The 24122-nt window shown below is 43.3% G+C and overlaps 1 protein-coding gene across 1 annotated transcript in view; it reads left to right on the top strand.

Annotated features, from left to right (window-relative positions):
- The first annotated feature begins 15294 nt into the window (after positions 1 to 15294).
- STXBP2 (syntaxin binding protein 2) overlaps positions 15295 to 24122 on the top strand; it is a 47331-nt gene continuing 38503 nt past the window's right edge. Inside the window, exon 1 of the mRNA XM_063448401.1 lies at positions 15295 to 15490. Coding sequence (XP_063304471.1) covers positions 15454 to 15490 — 37 coding nt within the window. The 5' untranslated portion in view covers positions 15295 to 15453. The remainder of the gene's footprint in view (positions 15491 to 24122) is intronic.

Raw genomic sequence — 24122 nt, 5'->3', positions numbered from 1 at the left:
TCGACGCAGAGAAAGCGTTTGATCGACTAAACTGGTCTTATATGCAGGAAGTATTGCTAAGAATGGAGTTTCCCCTAGCTTTTTTTGAATAATATAAGGGTTCTTTATTCTAATCCTGTGGCCAAAATATATAACTCTGGATTTTTGTCCAGATCATTTCAAATTACAAATGGATCCAGACAAGGATGCCCACTATCCCCACTGATTTTCATTTTGTGCATGGAACCCCTAGTAAGACATATCAAAGCCCAGAAAGGAATTAAGGGTTTAAATACCCCAATAGGGGATTTAAAAATCGCTCTTTTTGCGGACGATGTCCTATTATTTCTATCAGATCCAGAATCATCAATACCTCAATTATTGAGCATGCTTGAAAGATATGGCCAATTGTCATATTATAAAAATAATTCAAAAAAATAACAGGCATTGGTATTAGGGCTCTCAACAGCTACTACACCGCTTAAAATCACTATACCCATTTGACTGGCGCAAAACATCCATATCCTATTTAGTTATCAAACTTCCCATAACACAAACGCTGATAAAAAAGAAAACCATCTACCATTAATACATAAATTAGACCACCAACTAAAAAAATGGGAAAATAAAGAAATATCCTGGTTGGGTCGTATACAAACAATAAAAATGATGATTTTGACCCATATTCTATATCTTTTTCGGACATTACCAATTACCATTCCAAATACCATACTTCGGCAGTTCCAGGCACTTATCAATGCGCATATCTGGAAAAGGAAACCCCCACGAATCGCACAAGACCAGCTTTGGCCCCCATTTGCGAAAGGTGGTTTAGGTGTTCCAAATGTTAAAACTTATTATAAGGCTACACTACCTGCTTAAGGTCTTTCAATACTTGAAAGGGTTTCTCCTCCGTTATGGCTGGCACTTTTACAAGGCTCATTATCGTTCGCACTTTGGTCTGGGAGTATAGTACCTAATAAGGCAACAGAGTTGTTCCCAACTACAAAATCTCTTCTCCATATGTGGAAAGAGTCAATTCTTAAACTTTCAGTAGGACAAGATTTATTATTTGTTGCACCTCTCCAGACTCTGACTGTTTTTACGCCAGACCTGCAGCTGGAACCTTGGACACAGCTAGGCGTATGAGATATACGGTCATTACTTAATGGCTCAGGTGCTAAATCATTTCCCGAATTGGTTAAAGAGTACTCCCTACCACCCAGAGAAATATTCACATATCTAAGGATTAGGAATATTCTACACACAAAAAAATTAAAGAGATTCAGTCACCAGCACCGTTTGCACTAAAATGCATGAGGAAATTGCCTAACAGCAAAGCATTGTCTTTTTGTTATAACACTCTGCTAACACAGGGGGAACCTAAGAAACAGAAATATGTTCTAAAATGGGAAAGTGATTTAGAGGAATCATTCCCGCTAACAACTTGGTTTCAGGCACAAAGGAAAACTAAAGAGGTTTCCTGTAATTATAAACACAAATTATACTTCATATTTTTTGGATTTGACCGAGCATTACTAAACGATGGGGGAATATAGAAAACATTTTTAGGATAGCATTGAAGGCTACTATTCCATTCAGACCAGAATGTTTTTTACTCCATATATTTCCTAGACAACTCAATGAAGAAGCAATATATATGATTATTCATTGCTTAACAGCAACACAAATTACCATTGCTTATAAATGGAAACAAACACCAACAATATCAGAGGTCTTGAGCAGATTTGATTCTTTTAGCCTCTATGAAAAAATGGCAAGCCGAGTTAAGGGTAGAGAGGATCTATACAAACGAAGATGGCATCAGTGGTTGGAAATAAGAGATCAGTATGTGCCAATGATGAATATTGCTACATAGCCCTTAAAAAAAAAATATGAAAAGGAAAAGAGAAAGGAAATAAATAAATATTTTTAATCTATTTTTTTTTCCCCTCCCCACTTGTAAAAAAAAAAAAGAAAAGAATAAAACAAAGATCTTTTTCTCGTATGTTTTGGAATGATGCACTGGAATATAAAATGCACCCATATATATTTACTAGACATTTACAAGAATTAAAAACCGTACTAGTTACAGTAAACTTCAGTTTATGTGGCTAAGGGATGTGTTGTGTGTTGGCATACGAATGTAGCAAGTGTGTGTGTAAGTGATGCAGTATGTGTGCATTTGTAGAGTAAGATATGAGCTGTGTTCTGTGGGGTGTGAAAAGGAGCAGTTTTATTTAATTTTCTTTCAGCTTTAGATATGTTTATTCTCCCTCCCTGCTTAATATCTCCAACTGGCAAGGAGGGACACTATGCGGTATCAGAGTGAGTAAAAGGACCCAGCAAAAGTCCCCCACCACCACAATACAAGCCTGCAATGGCCCAAAAATGGAGATCTTAGATCTCCCGCATGTGTGTGTGTATATATACATATATGTGAGTGTGTATATATACGTATACAAAATATATAGCAATACAGAATATGCAACCAAGGCCCCTTACACACCACAAACTGTTAACACAAATCATGCTCATCACAAAAATCAAATACTGCCACCACACATAGGTTCACCCAGCCTCCCTTTTCTTGCCATGAATGGGCCTGGCATATTGTGGGGATGATGAAAGCGGCACCCGCCGGGGCGGCACAAAAATGACTTGCCAATGTGACAAATGATTTTTGTACCTCCTCCGTCTGCTCTCCTGGCGCCCCCAGGCAGCGTGCGGCTTTATAAGGGAACAACACGCACTGTACACTGGGAGGGGGTACGCCTCCTGCCCTGCGTAGGAGTCACGTGACACCTGGCCCTCAGTCTGAATCAGCGCGCCACCGGTGTGGATGCCCAGACGTCCCCTTCCCCTGCTATGTGAGGTAAACTGTAGGGAGTGGGGCCAAAAATGTGTGGGCTAGAACAGGGCGCAGGCTCTGTTAGTCTAAAAGCTGCCTGCCGTGAGAAAGGTAGGGAAATATGAATGAAGGGGACAGGGGGGACATGGGAGGTCATAAATGGAAGGGGTGGGGAGACATTAGGGTGGAGACACTGAGATGGAAGGGGTGGAGAGAGATGGAAGGGAGACAGTCATGTGTGGGAGCGCGATGGAAGGGAGACAGACATGGTGGATGAGAGAGAGACATGGGGGGAGAGATATGCAAGAGAGACAGATGGAAGGGAAAGGATGGGGGGAGATAGGGAAGGAGGTATGGGGATGAGGGAGGGATGGGTGGGGTGGATGGAAAGGGGATAGAAGCGAGTGGAGAGTGCAGCCACACGTCACCCTGCCTGGAGACTGCAGAGAGATTAGGGAGCGAGTGGAGCGGACAGTGCGGCTACCTACCTGGCTGAGACTGCAGTTTGCAGAGGGAGCAAGCGGAGTGGACACTCCAGACAGTAGCATTACTACTGAGACAGTAAGTAACTTGAGGCGAAGCTTTTGAGTAAATTATATGTATGTACCCAAGATTGTATGCATGAGAACATAATTTTTGTTTGTGTTGGTCTAGGATTCACTAAATTTTATACAGGGCACAGGTGGCACAGATGAACAGTTACATGATCAGGGCCGCCATCAGAGGGTGACAACTGTGATGGTTGTCACAGGCCCGACGGTCCTGGGGGGCCTGGACTGCTCTGGGAGTCCCGGACCCCACATTTCCTATGTGGACATATGGTGATTATCGATATATATAGGTGCAGCTGCGGGCCCCAAGCTGCCTGTATACTGCAGAGGGGCCCAGCACACTCCATCTGCACATTCCAGCTTCTCTCTCTCATTAATTCTCGCAAGACCCGCTGCAGAAAGAGCTTTGCCACAGATACAATGGCAACGCGCCGTGCGGCACACACAGAGTGTGCTGGGCCCCTCTGCCATGCCAGCAGACCACCAAGGAATAGAATCTCCACCCTCCTTGGTCACAAGTAAGAAGCAGGGAGAGGGGAATAACATTTATTAAAATAAATGTGTGCACAACATTTACACAAACTGCATACACTAATAAACACTCTGCATTCACTACACTAACACACACACACACTGCATTCACTACACTAACATGCACACTCTGCATTCGCAACACTAACACTGCATCCACTGAACACTGCAAATAATACACACAAACATTACATCCACTACACAAACACACTCTGTATTTTCTATACACTACACACACGCCCAGACCTTGAGCTTTGTTTGCGGCTCCAAAATTTCTCATTGAAGCCCTGTAGATGAGGCTTTCTGCACATCAGGTGTTTTTACTATGACACGAAAATAAACAGTCCCACCATACACAGCCAGCCCAAAACTACAACAAACACAAACAGTCCCCATCGCACACTGACAGCACAAAATGATCACACACAGCTAGCCCACTGCTAACACACAGTTTCCTTCATATGTACACAGCTCAATAACATCACAAACAAACTATTCTTCTCACAGACAACCAACCTAATAAATCACGTGCAGTTCCCATTACACTCAGACAGCTAAATATATCACACACAAACTGTAGCCATTACACTCAGACAGTCCAATACGCAATTCCCATTACACACAGACACCCCAATACATCACATGCAGTCCCCACTATAATCAGACAGCCTGAGGTCATCAGTCACAACCAAGGTATTTGTTAGTTATCAAAAAATGTAGTGACACCAGTAAAGACTTGGGTAGCAATCCCCAGAGTGAATATAGCTCTCCAATCCCACAAACATGAGCCTAGACTTCCTGAATGGTAAAATCTCTTTAATGGCAACTGGCCTTATATGCAGGTCCCCATGCAAGGGGCACTCACCCCTGGACCTGAGAGTAGACTACAGTAAAAACATACACACAATTACATTGGCTCTCAGGTCCAGGACCTTCCCATACAAAATAGGTCAATCCCTCCCCTGTCCCTGGGAGATAATTGAGTCAGCACTGTATTAAACTCAATTATCTCCATGCACAGAAAACATACATTTTTACAAACCCCCCAAAATACCTTTAAACACATAAAATCCACACAAAAGTTACATATCCTGATAGCCCCGATCTGGGTGACCAACATATTCAAAAATCACCCAGATCGGTTCAAGAATTTCCTGGAAGTCATAATTTGACCGCCCGCCCGCCCACATGGTCCCATGCCCAAAACAGTTTCAGAGAATCAGGGCTTGCGGTCAATCCAGTTCGGTAGTTTAAAAATGAACAAACTACCGAACATAGTCCATAGTCTTACCCTGGAGCTTGTTCCCCTTGTTCGTGGGAACGTTTCCACCGAACAGTGTCTTCTTAACTGCTATAAAACCGAACACAGGCGATCATGGAAGTCCGGCAGTGTTCGGGAGTATCAGTGCCCGAAAATAGTTCCATGAACTCGATGACCAAACACTGTTGCCTGTTTTCATGCAAACAAGATGGCTGTCACCTCGTGGTCGTCCATAGGAATTGCAGCCACCCAGACGAATACTTAGAACACTGCGGTGAAAATTGCTTCAAAGTAGCAATTAGGCTTAACAAGCTCCAGGTTGGTTCTCCGGTAGGGCAGAGGCCAGCTGCGCTCTGCCCTGATGCCAGCTCCGCTACTTGGACGGCCTGCAGGTATTCAAGCCCTGGACAAAGGGAAAGGGGAGGGCTGAGGCCAGCTTCTCTCTGCCCGGATGCCAGCGCTTCTGCTGGGGGGACCTGGGGACAGTCCGGTGCTGTAATAATGGGACTGGTAGGGCAGAGGCCAGTAGCGCTCTGCCCTGATGCCAGCTCTTCCGCTGGGATGGGGTCAGTGGGTATTGCTATCTTATCAACTACCCCCAGGATCTGGTTGGGCAGCTGCTGCTGAGAGGAGGAATCATTCACCTCCTCCTAGTATTCCTCTTGTAGGTACCTCCAGCTGCCGCTGGGGAGGGGGACCGATTATCCCTTCTCCCTGTATGGTAGGCTGCCGCTGAGGAGTAGGACCGACTGTCCTCCCTCTTGGTACTTCCAGCTGCAGTTGGGAATCTGGGCCGGCTGCCCAGCATCCCTGTAGGGCCGGTCGGACTGACTGTCTCAACTCCCGGTAACGCTGCCCGGTGCTGAACTGCTTCTCTTAGGTTCTGGTATTCCTGCTCCAGTTCCTATTCTATAGCGACCAGATGGGTGATACCTGATTCCAGGCCTGCAATAATGGGGAGCTCCAGTGCGTCCAAATGGTATTCCCAAATGTCCCAATACCTAGACTCCTCCGGGCTGCCGAAATCACTGTCCTCCTCCAATGCCTCCCATAGTAGACCAAGGCCATCATAGTCATCCCCCTCAGGTCTTTCGTTCTCCATCCTCCATGGGCACCTTTGCACCTGGTATGCCTTGTCCAGCCACAGTTCCTTCTTGATCAGCTGCTGGAATTCTATAATCCACTCTTCCCGGGGTGGATCCTCCAATAAATGCAACCTCAGCACTGTTTGCCTCTGTCTGCGCAGATCTGAACTGGGAAGGCTCTCTCCCCCTTGAGCTTGAGACTGCTCCAGGGCCTCGTGTCAGAGCTCTTGCCGTACCACATCTTTCCATACCAGCTCATTCTTGGCTGAAACAGGGCCATACTCCTGTGCCGGTGCTCCTTGTAATCTCCAGTGGAACTCCTCCTCATATGGGGACGCTGCCCGGGGGCTAACGTTGCCCTCAATTATGAATCCAATGGTACCTGTGTCTCCAGGATGCGTCTATACTCATTAGGAAGCCATCCCGCCGCTGCCACCAATGTGATGGACCGTCTGGCACCCCGACTGGGTACCTCCATCAATTGCTGTTCCCTAGTACTTGCAAACACCATAAGCACCGCCCTGGAACACCATAACCACCGTAAACCCCACAAACCACCGCAGCTTGGTTGGGGTCTCGCTGTCCTCCACCCACCCTGGACCCAAGACCAGGATCCAGCTTCCAGTGGGTAGACCTCTCCTAGTCCAGACAGCGAAGCAGGCTGCTCTTACAAGAGCAATCGTTGTGATCCAAGGGAGTATAGTGATTATAGCAATCCCCAGAGTGAATATAGCTCTCCAATCCCCTACATGAGCCTAGACTTCTTGAAGGGTAAAACTCCCCCCTAGACCTGAGAGTAGACTACAGTAAAAAAAAATACACACGATTACATTGGCTCTTAGGTCCAGGACACTCCCATACAAAATAGGTCAATCCCTCTCCTGTGCCTGGGAGATAATCAAGTCAGCACTGTAATAAACTCAATTGTCTCCAGGCACAGAAAACATACATTTTTACAAAACCCCAAAAATACCTTAAAACACACAAAATCCCCACAAAAGTTACATCCCCTGATATTCCCGATCTGGGTGACCAACATATCCAAAAATCACCCAAATGGGTTCAGGAATTTCCTGGAAGTCATAATTTGACCGCCCGCATGGTCCCATGCCCAAAACAGTTTCAGAGAATCAGGGCTTGAGGTTGGTCTAGTACGGTAGTTTACAAATGAACAAACTACTGAACATAGTCCATAGTCTTACCCTGAAACTTGTTCCCCTTGTTCGCGGGAACGTTTCCACCGAACAGTGTCTTCGTAAGTGCTATAAAACCGAACACCGACGATCATGGAAGTCCAGCGGTGTTTGGGAGTTTCGGTGTCCGAAAATAGTTCCATGAACTCGACGACCAAACACTGCTGCCTGTTTTCATGCGAACAAGATAGCCGCCACCTCGTGGTCGTCCATAGGAATTGCGGCCACCCAGACAAATACTTAGAACATTGCGGTGCAATTAGGCTTAACAAGCTGCAGGGTGGTCTCCGGTTCGTGCGGCTGTTCGGTTCCCGAACCAAATATAAAATCCCACGAACCAAGTCTGTTAACATTGTGGGTTTTTTTTAAAGGGCCCATAGTCTTTTGGTAAGAGGCTGACAAGCAGGCCCCTCCAAGCTCGTGTGACGAGGTTCAGTTCGTCACAGTGCCTATCCATAAAAGTGGTGACACTACTTTGGTTTCTAACTATCGCGCAATATAGTTGCTCCCAATATTGTCAAAAATCTTAGAAAAATGCGTCCATACGTAATTATGTGAGTATAACCATCAATCGAACTATCTGACCCCCTGAGCAATCAGGTTTTCGCCTGAATCACTCCATTGCAACTGCCCTCTTAAAAGTTTGTAATGACATCCAAACTGGCATGGAACAAGGAGACTTAACTGGAGCTATTTTCCATGATTTTGCAAAGGCCTTTGACACAGTAGACCACGACATTCTACTGCACAAACTAAAAAACTCAGGTATTGGTGATCGTCCGCTAACCTGTTTTCAGTCCTAAGTATCGGAATGTTGACAATATGTGTCCATTTCTGACAGCGACTCCCTCCCTCTCCCAGTCATGTGTGGTGTTCCCCAAGGTTCCATTCTCGCCCCCCTACTATTCACATTATTTATAAATGATCTGCCAAATGTCTGCAAATCCTCAAATGTACACATGTACGCAGTCGACACAGTAATCTATGCAAGCAAATCCGATCTACAGCAGCTTGAGGCTGTGCTCCAAGACCAGTCCATAGAGGTAGAAAAGTGGATCAAAAAAAACAAACTCTTCCTAAATACTGACAAAAAAACGTCACAATGATCTTTGGAACAGTACCTAAATTACATAATTTCCATCTATCCATCAAAACAAAATCAAATAGCACACTGACCGCAGTCTACTCTTTCAAATACTTGGGTTTGTTGTTAGATCCCAATGTATCTTTTGGCCTCCAAAAAAACTTGCATCTAAACTTTATCCAAAACTAGGTTCCCTGTACAGAAACAAATCCTACGTAAGCCCTACAGTAAAGGAAAAGATTTTACAGCAAATGCTGATGCTAATCATTGATTATGGGGATGTAGTATATGTACCTGCACCGCAAACCCACCTTACTATACTTAATACATTGTATAAATCGTTCTGCCGCTTTGTGCTACAATGTATAAATCAAGACGCACCCTTCATCTTTCCAGCCTTGTGTTTAAGAGCTGTTCTGGGAAGCTCCCACCGTATCTGAGCAGAATACTCTACCCGGCTGTTCCCACCTCCTATAACCTCCAATCCAGTACCAGCACTTCATTTAGTCTACCTCAATACAAAAATAAAGCCGCTCCTTTTTCTACAGAGCAATTACGAAACGACTTCTTGCACACTTTCAAATATTCCCCAAGCCTAAAATCCATTAAAGGACCACTCTAGTGCCAGGAAAACATACTCGTTTTCCTGGCACTTGAGTGCCCTGAGGGTGCCCCCAGCTCTAGAAAGGGGAAAGGGGTAAAAACTTACCTTTATTCCAGCGCCGGGCGGGGAGCTCTCCTCCTCCGATCCTCCTCTTCTCCTCCCCGTCGGCTGAATGCGCACACGCGGCAAGAGCTGCGCGCGCATTCAGCCGGTCACATAGGAAAGCATTCATAATGCTTTCCTATGGACGCTTGCGTGCTATCACTGTGATTTTCACAGTGAGAATCACGCAAGCGCCTCTAGCGGCTGTCAATGAGACAGCCACTAGAGGATTAGGGGGAAGGCTTAACCCATTCACAAACACTCTGAAACTGCTATGTTTATGAAAAAATGGGTTAACCCTAGAAGGACCTGGCACCCAGACCACTTCATTAAGCTGAAGTGGTCTGGGTGCCTAGAGTGGTCCTTTACGAGATCCCTCTCTACATATCTAAAAACAGAATGCACCTGTCATGGTTGGTTATATATTTCCTACCAGTTCTATGTTAAATTTTGTATATATTGTGTATTAATATTGTTTTCGTATTTTATTGTACCCTATTGTATCAAGCAATGTTTTGTAAACCCAGGACATACTTGAAAACAAGAGAAATCTCGATGTATCTTTCCTGGTAAAATGAATAAATCTCCTCGTAGAGATGAATTGAACCAATGCATCTCTATGAGGAATGTTCAGTGTCTGCATGCAGATGGTGGAGACACTGAATGGCAGTGCTGCTTAATCTGCAGCACTTCCCCAAGAAGCACCTCTAGTAGCCATCTGAGGAGTGGCCAGTGAAGTTATCACTAGGCTGTAATGTAAACACTGCATTTTCTCTGAAAAGACAGTGTTTACAGTAAAAGGCCTGAAGGTAATGATTCTACTCACCAGAACAAATTCAACTAGAAAAGCTACAATTTCTGGGGAAATTGTGTGAAGTGTTCTTGCCTCCACCAGTAGTTTACAACTGGAGTGGGCGGGGTAACTGTTATTATTTATTTCTATAGCATATTTAATTGTAACGTTGTTGCCCAAAGTGCTTCACAGTTACATTAACCCCTTAAGGACCGGACTGTTTTTGCGATGTTGTACATTTGCGACCAGGCATCTTTTTACACTTTTGTGGTGTTTGTGTTTAGCTGTAATTTTCCGCTCTCTCATTTACTGTTCCCATACAAATTATATATTGTTTTTTTCAGGACAAAATGGGCTTTCTTTACATACCATTATTTATATAATCTCATGTAATTTAATAAAAAAAAAATGAAAAAATATGATGAAAAATTGAAAAAAATACATGTTTTTTTACTTTTTTTTTTTTAATTCTTTATTTTTATTGTGCACGAGATGATATACAAGCTGACGTTGCCACAACAGCATAACACAAGCTTATTAAAACAAGGTATTTCGCATAAATGGCATTTAGTATTGGCACATTTTGTTTTTATATGAGAATAAACAAGATTGGTATGTACTTCTAGTTGTAAGTCACCAGGGTGACAAACAGCAACATTTGCATGCATAACATGGTGGGTCTCATGTGAGTATGTTGTAACTTAGTGTGGTGTGTGTTCTGACAGCATGGCAAGCCTGGGTAACTCTATACCGGGAAGTGGGGCAGTAAGACAATCTGAAAACTCGTGAACACCTTTAAGCCTGGAGGGTCTAATAGCAGGTAGGTATCATTGCTAAGGGATGGTAGCATACGTGGAAGCCGGGCACCGGCATGTAGGTTTATACTGAGTAAGTGCTAGCACTACTAGGCATATCAAGCAGTGATACATATGTGACAACAGGCTTAATATTGCTAACACATTTTAATTCCCGTGATAGTCTCTCAGGGTATGGTGATGTTTAGGGAGCTTTACTCCAGTGACTCTCTGCGTGGATTGTAAGTCCTAGAGTAGGTCGCTTGGCTTAGAGTCTCTGGATGTGCCAGATGGGTCAGCCGATGCCCCTTATATGGAGTCTCGGCAGTGTACCTGACAGCAGCTGATGAAGCCTGGTAAGTTCGATTTTCTGTCCCAGTATCCGCAGGGAGGTGAAAGGTGCCTTCATTGGCGCATGATGAAGAGGCTTGCGGCCAAGCTTGTTTCAGCAGAACTGTTGTTGGGGCATATCCTGGACTGCTGGTGGCGTGCATGTTCGGATTGTAGGCAGGAGCAGCAGCAGGATATCCTCGAATGAGGTAAGCGTGCTCTTGGCGGCGTGCCGGCATCTCTTCTCCCCAGGCTGATCTGTGGGCAGGTGTCTTTGTTTCGTAGCTTCTCTGGACCCCTGCGGCGGTTTTACGGGGCTTTGGGCGGCTAATGTGCCGAGCAGCTATCTTGGCTCCATGTCCCGTGCTCCTCGAGCGCTGCCTGCTGCGGACCGTTCTCTCCACCCGCCTCCTCGGCTGAGTCTCTAGAGGTGGGTGGTTTGCTGAGGTTCAAGGGGCCCGCGATCTGCCCTGTTTGCCGATGATGGGTGAGCAGCTTGTAGTGTCTCCTGTCTGGGCGCCATCTTACATGGCCTCCGCCATCTTGGCTGCAGCGCCCAGGTTGGTGTTTACGGTGGCCCTTCTGCTGTGCCTTAGGTGTTTGAGGTGGTCGGGGTTCAAGGGTGTGGACCGGGATCACCCCCCCGGCCTAAAGGGGGGGGAACGGGGCCAGGTCCTTGCAGATCCGGCTCCTGGCTGAGCTCTGATGGGCAGGATAGTGGGGCAGCGGCGGTCTGCCCCACTCACCGCCGGAATAGGCCTCGGATGTGCCAGTGGGGAATCTTCCTCCAGGGGACTGAAGCCTGTTGGGCCAGCCTCACCCTGGATCCAGTGCTCTCTGCCCGATGAGGGCCACCGTTGCCAGACGGTTTTTGTGTCATAAATCGGGGTTTTATGGCTGATTTGTTGGTTGAATGCAGGAGCTGGTCTCTCCTGCGACCGTCCAGCTTGGCGGTCTGGCCCCGCCCCCCGTTTTTTTACTTTTATGTGAAAAATCTTTTACTCATCTACAAAAGCGAATGAAAAAAAATGCTAAATAGATTCAAAATGTTGTCCTGAGTTTAAAAATACCCAGTGTTTACATGCTTTTTGCTATTTTTTTGCATGTTATAGGGCTATAAGTACAAGTAGGATATTGCGGTTTCAAACAATACATTTTTAAAATGTATCAATAGTAACATTGTAACACTATTATCTGTCATAAATCTCTGAATACCACCCCACATGTACATATTTTTTTTAAAGTAGACAACCCAAGGTATTCAATATGGGGTATGTCCAGACTTTTTTAGTAGCCACTTAGTCGCAAACACTGGGCAAAGTTAGCGTTCATATTTGTTTGTGTGTGAAAAAAGTAAAAAACTAAATTGAACGCTAATTTTGGCCAGTGTTTGTGACTAAGTGGTTACTAAAAAAGACTGGACATACACCATTTGCAATACATTGGGTTGTCTTCTTTTGCAAATGGTATGCCATCATGGGGGTAATTCTCATTCCTCGGCTACCATACGCTCTCAAAGGCAACGTAACCAACCTGGCCATTTTCAATGTAAAAATATTTGACCCATATATTTGACCCTGTAACTTTCAAAAACGCTATAAAACCTGTACATGGGTACTGTTATACTCAGGAGACTTTGCTGAACACAAATATTAGTGTTTCAAAACTGGAATATGTATCACCACAATTATATCATCGGTAAAGGTGCTGTTTGTGTGTGAAAAATTAAAAAAAAAGTCTCTTTCACTGACAATATCATCGCTGTGATATGATTTACTGTTTTGAATCACTAATATTTGTGTTCAGCGAAGTCTCCCGAGTAAAACAGTACCCCCCCATGTACAGGTTTTAGGGTGTCGTAGAACGTTACAGGGTAAAATACAGTGCTAACAAATTAAATTCTCTGGACTTTCGACCTGGGTTGGCAGGCAGGTCCCTTAAATTGCAATCAATAAAATCAATAAATTTACTTAATTATGTAAAAATATTACATAAATACACACGTAGAATTTAAATATATATGCATATTTATATATTTGAAGTCTACGTGTATATTTATATAATTATTTATGTAACTTTGTATATGGACATATGTATAGTTCGTATTCTTTTTATTTATTTATATATACATAGATATATATACAATTTCATTCTAAGTGTATTTTGATATAAATATATATATATTAATATCAAAATACAGTTAGAATAAAATTTCATATAGATATATAATTGTTTTTAATTTTTATTATTTTTACTTTTTTTTATTTAATTTAAATTACTTATTATTTGTATTTTATAATAATATATATATACAATATATATAGTTATTATATATATTATATATATACACGTGTGTAATTTAATTATAAGTGTATTTTTATATTAATATATGTACATATTAATATAAAAATACACTTAGTATGACAGTATATATATATGATATATAGACGTATATTATATATATATATATATATAATATACGTCTATATATCATATATATATACACATATATAATTATTATTTTTATTTATTAACTTTAACTTTTATTTTTTTTTCTTTGATTTTACACTAGCAGGGAGACTGCCTGTCAGCACAGACAGTCCCCCTGCAGGCAGACACATGGACACCTATTGTGACCATGTGGTCGCTCTGTTGAGCGATCACATGGCCACAGGGGTCCTAATCCGCCATGGGGAGACTGTCTGGGCTGCAGGCAGTCTCCCCACACCGGGACCAACACCGATCGCCGCCGGGGGAACGATGGCGATCGGGTAAGTAACTAAGACCGTTAGGACGGTTCAGGGCCGTCAGCGGTCGGCAATGCAAAAATGCCGATGACGGTCCTGAACCGTCCTCGGTCCTTAAGGGGTTAAAACATACATTTATAAAAACATTAGCAGGTGTACAAAAGGCCCTGTCTATGACATCACTTGCTGCTCCAGGTCAGAGTATTTTGGCGGTTGCCATCTTCAAACGGTCGTATTTTGAAAACTATAAATCCTACAGCGAAGAGCTTTATATTGTGAGAATCACAAGACCCAGACCTACATTTTGATGCATAGTATGTCTGTGAAATATTAACAATGAAGCCACAGTCGCAGTTTAGAAATTGCCCTTCAAATTTGAGCTGGCTAGAGTGGAGTTTCAATGAATGTCAATGGACGGCGTGAGTTGCAAACAAATGGTCATATTGTGAAAACAATCAGGACTATAGCTTAGCCGTGGACATGTTTAGTGGCAGCATGGATAGCTGAACATTTTGATATAAGATTTGTGTAGGTGGGCTTGAAAATGAGGGAGTGGTGGCAGTTTAGAAATCATGTCCTGATTTTTCTGCTTTTGCCAGCTCCCACTCTAGGTTTGAACATTTCGCCATTTGTGGAAACGTTCCACAAAGTAATAGCACACCAATCGGGAACAATCCGCACGTTTTGGTATATTTTTGTCTATGTAGTGTAAAAACTGTGGGAGGAGTTAGGGTGGTAAATTTGGCTATAATAAGAATAATAATATATATGTGAGATAACATTAAGTGGTCTTGCTATGCAAGAACACTTAATAAGCTGCATTTGTTCTGGTGACTATAGTGTCCCTTTAAGTGACACATCAGAACTAGGTGAGGCAGACTGCAAGTACACAAATGGTAAGAAGTAGCAGAGTTTGTCCTATGTATTTATTTTATATAATTTGGAAGCCAAGACTACAACACCCACACATCTAAGTAAACTGAGCTTCCAGTCCTGATCGCTGTGGAGGCAATCTCTGTCTGCTTGAACATTCCTATATTATTGTGTATTATACACCCATAAAAATAGACACACTGCACACAATGTCAACATAACGTCAACCTTTTCTAAAGCCGCTCTATTATATCAGCTTAACTGTTGTTTAAAGCCTTTTGAGTGCCTCGCCCCCAGGATATTTAATTATCACCCATGACAACAGGACATCGGTCACAAGGCAAGCAATTTGCTTTACTCTGATTTTTTTTCCTCCAACTATGCGCCCTTCTCTGGCGACACTATGTGGTCGCCTCAGGTATTTAGAACTCTACAAACTAACCACGCCCCCGCCTAGATTCCAGCTCCTCCCTCGCCCCAGATTAGAGGCGACGTATGAGCGCGTGCGATTCGTGCTTTCAGCCCGCCTCCTAGCAACCTGGGTACCGCCCCTTAGCAACGGGCTTCCTGCTCCTCCCGTGATGTCACATGGGGGTTTCTGGCGTCAGAACGCGGAAGTGGCTGCAGTTTCACTTGGGACCCTCATCTAACGGAGGTGGCGAGATAGCTTGAACGATGGCTCCCACCGGGCTCAAGGCAGTGGTCGGGGAGAGTAAGTATTGATTGGCGGCTCGTTCTACTCACAAGCTGTGTACGTCAAACCTCTATAATCTAGTGACAGAGCGATATGACTGTTATTAGGGCAGGAGCCGTGCCAGCCAGCTGCCATGTACTGACTGTATGTGGATCATCGGTCAGCTCACTGGCCATGGTAGTCCACCGCAGCTGGAGTGACCAGGCTTGGCTAGCACTGAGGGGGGGGGCTTGTGATCACTAGCTAGAGCTGGCTGAGAGTAATACACATGGTTCACAAAAGTGACAAGTTTATAAAATGGAGAATTCTGTAAAATGGGTCATGGAGTTTGGGTCAGTTAATGTAATGGGGGGGAAAAACATGGCTTCAATCAAAAACTGCATCTCAAGCTAAGTTCGTGTTTATAGTCCTAAATGTGATTACATTTCAAAATCCGTCATAACAAAGAGAATGGGATGTATGTACTATGTAATCTCTGGCTAGTAAATCTGATGCAGTAGCTGTCAAATCCTGTGATCACTGGATCAGTTTACTCAGTTACATTAACAATTGGCTTTTTGGTAGAATTACATCTAATTTTGTGTTTTTATGTAGTGTGTGTGTGTGTATATATTACACTGATTCTGTTGTATACATTTTACAAGGTAGATATTATTGTTTCTTTTTGAAGTTACGGTACCAATCTATTGTTACAGTATGATGTTTCCCCCCCATACTGTTCTCCTACAAGCAGAATTAATAACATTAGGGAAAAAAAGTAACTATATAAAGCTGTTTAAACATGTCAATTATACTATCCTTTTATACTACTACATAGCATAGATGTCTGGAAAACATTGTACATTTGAAAGAAAAACTTCAAGCGCCATAACCACCCTTAATAAATTGTGAAACCGTATTTGAACAGTTTGAATTTTTACTTGGCAACTGCCTGGAACTGCTCCCCGTAGCAGAATGATTCGTGAAATATACTTTTATTCCTTTTGTTCGGCTGTGCGTACACCCTCCTTTCGTTTACTGAACCAACTCTGTGTGGTCCCCCTTGTTCACACTTCATAATCCTGACCACCCCTGGCTGTTTACCTCAAATGAGCAATTAGTTCAAGTGCTTTCCCTGTGTGGCCGACGTTCGTATTACCGAACATGTGTGCTCCTAGAATTGGTGCCATTTTGTTTTCCGAACGCAGGTACATGGTCATAAAGTGCGTGGAACTGTGTGTCAGATACGTGACCCTGCGAACACCTGGGAAACCTGTACCGCTGCCCGTCCAACTTTCCGAACAGATAGAACGCCGTTCGGGAGACATAAACTACCGAAAAGGGGGAACATTCATTCCCTAACAGCCTGGGGGAGCATTAATATGGGATACCCCAAAAGATGACTGGTTGTTGCCTTGTTTTCTATGGAAATATTTTTGGACATCATCCCGTGGCCGGCCTGTCAAAACTTAATTTGAACGGCGATTCCAAAGTAACTAAGGGATCTGAGTGCTATTTCGACAAGCTATTCGGTGATATGACTTTTGTGGAGTTCCTCTGTTATTATAATGTATTTTTGGGGTGATTTGTGATATTTTGTGTTGGTTCCTGTAACTGAGAGATAATGGAGTTATCTTATTTTAAGCTCAATTATCTTTCAAAAACAGAGACTCTTGGGAAGAAACCCGTGCAATATAGCTATGTAGACCCCATGCTAGGGATCAATGCATAAAAGTCGTGTGTCGCCAAATAAAGCTCAGTTGACTCCCAGAACTATGTAATCTAGAGCCGGAAGCTCCTACTTAAAGTGGACCTGTTGTGAAAAAATTAACTTGCCTGACATTTCTCCTATATACATTGATTACACAATATATCACCAAGATACATGGTGTATATATTGTAAAATATAAAGATCTACTCACTATTCATCCTTTCCGGCGCTGCTTTGTTGGTGTTATTCTTCGTGTAACATCCACCTTCTGGCCATCCTCAACTTGCCTATGCTCCTCCCAAAGTCTTCTTTGATGTGTCCTGCTTGGGATCAAGCAAGGCAAATCTCATCTGTGACATCACATCACTCTGTTCCTACACTCCCTAGCCAGTGCTGGAAGCACCAGCTAGGGTGTTTCCATAGCAACCACAGCACATGGCCTGTGTCTGCTATGGATGGAGTGCAGAGGGATCTCCAGTGGGAGCCATTGACTGACAGCTGGGAGAAGAAACTATTTTTAAATAGGTTTTTCTCCTAATCATTTACATTTACCAGTAAACGCATAGCACAATGTGTAGATAAAATCTAATGAACACTAGTTGTTTAGAGCATGATACTTGCCCTTTAAGCTTTTTAGCTCTCCTAAGCGAAGCCCAGCACTGCCAGGCGTAGCTCAGAGAGATATTCTGGCTGGCTGGCAGATGTAGTAGAAATGGCGACAGGTGCCCAGCACAATCCAGGTAAAAAGTCAAATCATTCTAAAACAGTTTAGCTACTTATAGTGTACTGTAGTGGTTATAGTACTTGGCGTTTTCTTTTTAAGGGTCATTGTAAAGAGGAAATAACCTCTCCAGTAAGCCACCCCCCACCCAAGCCAGTAGTCTGAACTATGTACACAATTTGTTTTAATTTTTTTATGTATATGAATCATTGGAAGTTACGAGTTGATTCGTAAAGAATGTTTATATTTACTCAAATCATCTTTACTTAAAATGTTATATATATTTATTTGTGTATGGGGCAACATTGATTATGATATGAAGTAATAATGTTGTTAGCAAACCTGTGATGGGAAAAAGATGGTTGAGGTGTACGGAAACCGACGTATGCTGTATGCCAGTAAATAAAGTGGGCCTACACTAGAAGAGTATGGTGACTAGAGGGAGTGGAGGGTGGGGCAGCAGCTAGTCAGACCAATCACTGTAAGGTAAGGTAGGGAAGGGGGGGGGGGAAGTCCCTTTTAAAGGTTCATAAGCCCCTCCCACAACTTTAGGCCAAGCCTTCCAATTTGTGTTTGGGGCAGCATTGATTATGATCCGAAGTAAGAATGTTAGCAAACCTGTGATAGGAAAAAGTCAGTTGAGGTGTTCCGAAACCGACATATGCTGTAGGCCAGTAAATATAGTGGGCAAAAAGGAACACCTATCATGCTCAAAATACATTTATTGAGTAAAGAACATAATACAACGTAAGTACATTAATATGACATTTTAACAAATGCCCTTCGTATATCCTATGCCAGTTGGGGTATGTATATTGTATATGCTGATGACTTCCAGAGACCTAGAGTTTTTATGACATGGACTGGAACGTCCTGGCTCAATGCCGTAGATGTGGCCTCTATCCTAAACGAGTGTCCTGAATAATGGCTAGGGTTCATACCGAGCCTTGTTAACAATAACCGTACGGATAATATGAACTCAGAGGTAGGGAGGAGTGACTGTAGAGGCAGAGGTGCGATATTCGGTACAGGGAGGAGGTAGGAATTGAAAACATTCACCGGGCACCATATGTTATTCGTGGGATAGCATGCAATGTGGACGGGTTGACCCAGTTGATTCGTTTTGGTCACTGGTAGAGTCAGTATGTAATGATTTTGATGTTTAATTTGGTAGGAGCTTCGAAGGCAACCTTGTGAGTTGTGTTGGCCACTGATGGTGAATTCTCATGGCCTCAGGAAGCCATAAAAGGCTAGATACATAATGACAGAGTTAGTGAGGGGTTCGAATCTAGCAATTCAGATACATTTTGGATACCCTTAAAGGGACACTCCAAGCACCCAGACCACTTCTGGCCATTGGAGTGGTCTGGGTGCCAACTCCCATAACCCTACAAGTGTAATTATTGCAGTTTTTATAAAGTGCAATAATTACCTTGCAGGGTTAAGTCCTCCTCTAGTGGCTGTCTATCAGACAGCCACTAGAGGGACTTCCGGGTTCTTAAAACACGAAAAGTGTTTTAAATGACACTGGACGTCCTCATGCTATCCATGAGGACCTCCAGCGTCACTGGAATCCCCATGGGAAAACATTGAATAATGCTTTCCTATTGGGAGGTCTAATGCGCGCTGCCATTGTTGCGCATGCACATTAGATCTCCCCCGCCGGCTAACGTCCGAGGGATATCGGCGCTGGATTCAGGAAAGTCACTGAAAGGGTTTTAAGCCTTTAAGCAACATGGGGTGGGAGGGAGAAGGGCACTGCAGGGTTTGTTTTCATGGCACTGAAGAGTCCCTTAAGTATACTCTGATTGCATAGGATGAAAGGAAACTGGCGTTGTTGGAAAGTAGAGAAACGTGATTGATGCCAGTCAGGCTTAGTATAGTGAGCCTAAATTGAAGGTGGCAAAAAAAAGTAGGGAACGCAACCAGAGACGAAATAACCAACATTATGTAATGAAGGACCATTTACCTGTGACGTGAATAGTAATGGAGAGACTTGGTGACCGCAGTTGCTGGGAGACCACTAAGGGCACAACTTGAAATACCTTAGAACCCGGAGGAGTAATACCGTGTACATTGAATAGCGGAATCTGCCAGACACGTGAGCCCTACGTAGGCTAAGGAAATTGTTGTAAACATGTAAGTGACAACCAATATATATACTTTGCAAACAATTGACGGGTAACACGAGTGACTTAGACTAAACCAGGTGGCATTAATATGAAAATACCAGCATATGACGTCAACCATAACCTAATAGCATTGATGCATGTTGCAAATTTCTAATAATGCAGAAACTCTGGAAAGTAAGTGAATCGTGAACCTGTCACATCTGTTGATGACCTTTGAACTGGAAGTAGATGGTTCTGTACTGAACCAGACAGTCTCATCAGCCTGCAGCTCGTCAGACCAATCACGGTAGGGTAGGGAAGGGGAGAGTCCCCTTTAAAGGTCCATAAGCCCTCCCACAACTTCAGGCTAAGACTTGTGTGTGTGTGTGTGTGTGTGTGTGTATGTATATATATATACACACACACACACACACACACACACTACTTTGTACTTAAACATAAATACAAACTTGAAAAAACATATAATGCCACCTTCGCTCATTGTTATCAAGGTCGACGTAAAAAAATTAAAACCTTTTTTTTTTTTTTTTGACTGTATCTTGAACTACTACAAAAGCCATAATAAATACAAAGGTGTAGGTAAGGAAGAAAATGGGGGCAGGGTCGACTAATTGGCTCTGGATTAGTTTGTGACTTGCACACACCTATACTACACAATCTAGCCAACAGATTTCTTTGTTGTACTAATTGTGCTAATCTACTACATACCGTTATCTACATTTTGTCTCACATGTCCAACTCCCATTTTATATTTTAAAGGGGACGTATAATGTTTTTTTTTTTATATACCGGTATTCTTTATTTTGGAAATGCAGAGAAAAGTACAGGCTTGAATAATGACATTTGGCAAGATGCATATCAACAGTATATAAACCGATCAGGTCAAGATGTACTGCACTACTTTTTGTGATAATAACATGCTTATTCGCCTGAAGATAGTAGTTGAGAGGTGCAAATAACAAAGGTTATTTTGGTCATGCAGGGAGAAAAGACAGTTAAACATGTGAGTGAACAAATATCATAGAACAATAGCCAGCAAGCTTGGGTTAATCTGATATGGAACCGCATGGGGCTGCACACGGGTAATAGAGAGAAACATAGAAACATAGAATGTGACGGCAGATAAGAACCATTCGGCCCATCTAGTCTGCCCAGTTTTCTAAATACTTTCATTAGTCCCTGGCATTATCTTATAGTTAGGATAGCCTTATGCCTATCCCACGAATGCTTAAACTCCTTTACTGTGTTAACCTCTACCACTTCAGCTGGAAGGCTATTCCATGCATCCACTACCCTCTCAGTAAAGTAATACTTCCTGATATTATTTTTAAACCTTTGTCCTTCTAATTTTAGACTGTCCTCTGGTTGTGGTAGTTTTTCTTCTTTTAAATATAGTCTCCTCCTTTACTGTGTTGATTCCCTTTATGTATTTAAATGTTTCTATCATATCCCCCCTGTCTCGTCTTTCCACCAAGCTATACATGTTAAGATCCTTTAACCTTTCCTGGTAAGTTTTATCCTGCAATCCATGAACCAGTTTAGTAGCCCTTCTTTGAACTCTCTCTAAGGTATCAATATCCTTCTGAAGATATGGTCTCCAGTACTGTGTACAGTACTCCAAGTGAGGTCTCACCAGTGTTCTGTACAATGGCATGAGCACTTCCCTCTTTCTACTGCTAATACCTCTCCCTATATGGCCTTGGTCTGAGAGGTAGTAAGATTGGCATAATATGTGCAATGGAATTACTTTGTGTGAAATAATAAAGGTTGCAGTGTGGTACTCAAACATTGGGAGTAATGTAGGTTAGGAGATTGAGATTAGTGTGGCACCCAGATCCATATACTGCACAATATGGAGCTTACGTTCGCTGGCATTAAGTTCACGGTTTTCAACCTACACCCGATGTAGGGCTGGTGTGGTGTCTGGTGCTTGGTTCTCCGGTGTTAGCACCCCACCAGCCCCAGTTCCCGGTGCTTGCCTGCAAACCTGTTGCGGCCGTTCCATGGCAGGGTGTTGCTAATGCTCGGGGTCCCCTTGCCTGGTGTAGTCTCCCCGGTGGAGTGGTGGTCTCCCGGGCGGGAGGGAAGCTTGGAGGGGGTGTTCTCTGGATAGGTCGTTGCTTAAGGGTAGGGCGACATACCGCTGGTCTGGTTTTGTGGTGTCTAGGTTTTCGCCGGGTTGCCCATCGCCTCTGCCCCGCTACTCGAGCTGCTCCATGACTCCATCTGGGAGTTGTTGGCTGTTGTAAGGTGTCCCGTGGGATCTTAGCCAGTGGTTCCGCCTCAAGAGTGCCTCTACGGAGGGCGAGTTTGGCCCAGAAGTCATTGAGTAGACGATCCAGTCTCTCCGATAGAGAAGGCAGCAGAGAGCTGGGCGTTGAGTCGCACGTGGCGTCCGCCATGCTTTTCTTGCTTGTACTGCGATGCAGGTAGGGCACAGTTGGCTTTTTGTTGCTGGGCCACAGGTTGTATTTGCCGGGATATCCCTCACCGACGGGGGGGTGGGTGGGGAGGAAGAGTATTCTGGGGAGACCTCTAGCTGTGAGGGTAGCTGCGGCTAAGGGATCGTCCGCCTCCTCCGTGCCGTCTGGTATGCCCTCTGTAGGCCTCAGGTCAATCCCCGGGAAAAAACTGCTGATTTCGGTCGGAGGTTCTGTCACTCGTTGCATCTGTGGTAGACCCCGGTTCCTGGGGTTCTTGTGCAGGCAGCAAGTAGGGCTTATTGCTCAGATTTTGGCTGCATAAGAGCCGTTTGGCTTGGAGCTCATATAGTGTGCGACCGCTCAGCATGGCTTACAGGCTCCGCCCCCCACGTATAATGTTTTTATTCATTTACACTATTGAATAAAACATGGAGAATCACCTATAACTGTATTTACCTTTTTCACAAGCTACTCCTTTTAAATGTATTTAAATTTAAAGATTTAGTGGAGAATATCATGATCCAATACATACAAGGCAAAATGGGTGCTATATTGGTTGCAAAAGAGCACCTATATCGGTTTCTATGGTGGTTACTACTTATTTAGCATTTTGTCCTAGAATAACACACATCTCTATGATACATCTCCCCCATAGTTTCTTTCCTATATGTTTTCTCCTGTATGTTGACTGCCATGTGCAAAGGGCGGAATTTTTAGCAATGATGACAGAAAGCTAAGATGGAGGCACCCAGTTGCAGGAAAAAATTTGAAGACTTCTACATTTAATTTTATTTTTTCAACTTCACAAATATATATTTGTTTAATACAGGGATGGTTAAACAGTATTTACATTTCTGGGAAGTTATAATTCCTATTTTAAAGTGGCACTGTCACAATCTGAGGTCTTTGCATAATTCGAAAGAAGCACTCTCACGCCTAACTTCTCCTTCTATTGTTTACTCTTTTCTTCCTCTCTCACAATGTTTTTCTTTTCCTCCTTTCTGATCTAGTTTTTTTAAAACACAAGACAAAGTAGGGACTACTTTTTCTTATATAATTTTCCTATGTGGACTTTCGTTGACCAAAGGAGAAGCTTAGGTCAGCTTAATTACCTGTGTCAAGGAGAAAGGTGAGTACTTTCTGTGACCACAGGAAATGGAGCTGACTTAAGCTCCTCCTTTGGTCAAAGAAAGTCAAGCTTAGGTAAAATACATAAGACAACGTAGTTCATAATTTATCTTGCGTTTATTTTTTTTAAAGAAAACTAGATCAGAAATCAAGAAAAGAACCAATTCTGAGAGAGTAAGAGGAAACGATAGGAGAAAGGTAAGTTTGTCATGACAGTGCCGCTTTAACTTACCCGAGCCTGTTCCTCTGCCAGCACCACCATCAACCTTTTGCTGTCTATATTGTAACTGTTTGCACCCAAATTTTGAATGGTGTGCTGGCCCTCCCAATCTGCTTTGTACCAGTGTCAAGAATGGTCAAGCATAGGAAAACTATTGAGACAAAGTAGGCCCTACTTTATCTCAGTATATATATTTTGGCTGGATTGGACAGTCAATATGAGTATCTTGTAAAGATTTTCTTTATGAAATACTGATTTTTGTAAGAGGATGGCAATGCCGCTTGTGAGCTGGACCTTCAGGACCTACTTCATCTGGGTCTTCGTGCTAAACTACGT

Source organism: Pelobates fuscus, chromosome 3 (genome assembly GCF_036172605.1).
Source record: "Pelobates fuscus isolate aPelFus1 chromosome 3, aPelFus1.pri, whole genome shotgun sequence".
NCBI lineage: Eukaryota > Metazoa > Chordata > Amphibia > Anura > Pelobatidae > Pelobates > Pelobates fuscus.
Note: the sequence above shows the minus strand (reverse complement) of the source record. Positions and strands in the feature narration are given on the sequence as shown.